General features: G+C 51.5%; 2 protein-coding genes across 2 annotated transcripts; both read right to left on the bottom strand.

Annotated features, from left to right (window-relative positions):
- Nucleotides 1-496: 496 nt before the first annotated feature.
- LOC104275091 (glutamic acid-rich protein-like) lies at nucleotides 497-1,653 on the bottom strand. The gene is made up of 2 exons (XM_009870941.1): nucleotides 1,374-1,653; nucleotides 497-1,338 (listed from the first exon to the last, which is right to left on the bottom strand). The coding sequence occupies exons 1-2, from the start codon at nucleotides 1,651-1,653 to the stop codon at nucleotides 497-499; spliced, it is 1,122 nt and encodes a 373-aa protein (XP_009869243.1).
- A 23-nt stretch (nucleotides 1,654-1,676) lies between these two features.
- LOC104275090 (glutamic acid-rich protein-like) lies at nucleotides 1,677-1,928 on the bottom strand (the record flags this gene model as incomplete). Its single annotated transcript, XM_009870940.1, has 1 exon — nucleotides 1,677-1,928. A coding segment is annotated over one exon (252 nt), but the record flags the coding sequence as incomplete, so codon positions are not given.
- Nucleotides 1,929-2,023: the final 95 nt, after the last annotated feature.

Raw genomic sequence — 2,023 nt, 5'->3', positions numbered from 1 at the left:
CTGTTCTTCATCCTGGGGGTCGTCATTCTTGGTGGTCTTCGACTCAGTCTTCCTCATCCTGGTGTTCCTCATCCTGATGTTCCTCGTCCTGGTGGTCTTCATCCTGTTCTTCATCTTGGTGGTCTCCATCCTGGGGGTCTTCATCTCGGTGTTCCTCATCCTGACGTTCCTCATCCTGGTGTTCCTCATCCTGTTCTCCATCCTGATGTTCTCCATCCTGGGGGTCTTTGTCTTGGTGTTCCCCATCCTGGTGTTTCTCATCCTGTTCTCCATCCTGGTGGTCTTCATCTTGGTCTTCCTCATCTTGATGTTCTTCATCCTGGTGTTCTTCATCCTCTTCTTCATCTTGATGTTCCTCATCATCCTGGGGGTCTTCATCTCGGTGTTCCTCATCCTGATGTTCCTCATCCCGTTCTCCATCCTGACGTTCTCCATCCTAGGGGTCTTCGTCTTCGTGTTCCTCATCCTGATGTTCTTCATCCTGGTGGTCTCCATACTAACGTTTTCTATCCTGATGGTTCTCATCCTCTTCTTCGTCTTGCTGTTCCCCATCCTGGTGGTCTCCATCCTGGTGTTCCTCATCCTGTTCTTCGTCTTGGATGTCTCCATCCTGGGGGTCTTCGTCTTCCTGTTCCTCATCCTGATGTTCTTCATCCTGTTCTCCATCCTGGTGGTCTTTGTCTTGGTGGTCTCCATCCTGGTGTTCCTCATCCTGTTCTTCGTCTTGGTGTTCTCCATTCTGGTCTTCCTCATCCTGGGAGTCTCCATCCTGGTGGTCTTCATCCTGGTGTTCTTCATCTTGCTGTTCTTCATCCTGGTCTTCTTCATCTTGGTGGTCTCTGTCCTGGTGGTTTTCATCCTGTTTTTCATCCTGGGGGTCTCCATCCTTGGTGGTCTTTGTCTTGCTGTTCCTCATCCTGATGTTCTTCATCCTGTTCTTTGTCTTGGGGGTCTCCATCCTGGCCTTCTCCGTCCTGGGGGTCTTCGTCTTGGTGTTCCTCATCCTGATGTTCTTCATCCTGTTCTTTGTCTTGGGGGTCTCCATCCTGGCCTTCTCCGTCCTGGGGGTCTTCGTCTTGGTGTTCCTCATCCTGATGTTCTTCATCCTGTTCTTTGTCTTGGGGGTCTCCATCCTGGCCTTCTCCGTCCTGGGGGTCTTCGTCTTGGTGTTCCTCATCCTGATGTTCTTCATCCTGTTCTTTGTCTTGGGGGTCTCCATCCTGGCCTTCTCCGTCCTGGGGGTCTTCGTCTTGGTGTTCCTCATCCTGATGTTCTTCATCCTGTTCTTTGTCTTGGTGTTCTCCATTCTGGTCTTCCTTATCCTGGGGGGTCTCCGTCCTGGGGGTCTTGGACTCGGTGGTCTCCATCCTGACGTTCTCCATCCTGGTGTTCCTCATCCTCTTCTTCATCTTGGATGTCTCCATCCTGGGGGTCTTCATCTTGGTGTTCCTCATCCTGGTCTTCATCCTGTTCTTCCTCTTGGGGGCCTCCATCCTGATGTTCTCCATCGTGGTGGTCTCCATCCTGGTGTTCCTCATGTTGATGTTCCTCATCCTGGTCTTCTTCATCTTGTTCTTCATCTTGATGGTCTCTGTCCTGGTTGTCTCTGTCACGGCTCCTTGTCTTGGTGACTCTTGTCTTGGTGTTCCTCATTCTGGTGGTTCTTGTCCTGGTCTTCACTTGGATGTTCTTTCCGCTTGGGGGTCTTCATCTTGGTGTTCCTCATCCTGATGTTCCTCATCCTGTTCTTCTTCATCCTGTTCTTCATCCTGACGTTCTCCATCCCGGTGGTCTCCATCCTGGTGTTCCTCATCCTGTTCTTCATCTTGGGGGTCTCTATCCTGGGGGTCTTCGACTCGATGTTCCTCATCCTGGTGTTCTTCATCCTCTTCTTCCTCTTGGGGGTCTCCATCCTGACGTTCTCCATCCTGGGGGTCTTCTCTTGATGTTCCTCATCCTGATGTTCCCCATCCTGGTGTTCCCCATCCTGACGTTCCTCCTCCTGAACTTCCTCCTCCCCTCC

This window comes from Apaloderma vittatum, unplaced genomic scaffold (assembly GCF_000703405.1).
Source record: "Apaloderma vittatum isolate BGI_N311 unplaced genomic scaffold, ASM70340v1 scaffold17286, whole genome shotgun sequence".
Lineage (NCBI taxonomy): Eukaryota > Metazoa > Chordata > Aves > Trogoniformes > Trogonidae > Apaloderma > Apaloderma vittatum.
Note: the sequence above shows the minus strand (reverse complement) of the source record. Positions and strands in the feature narration are given on the sequence as shown.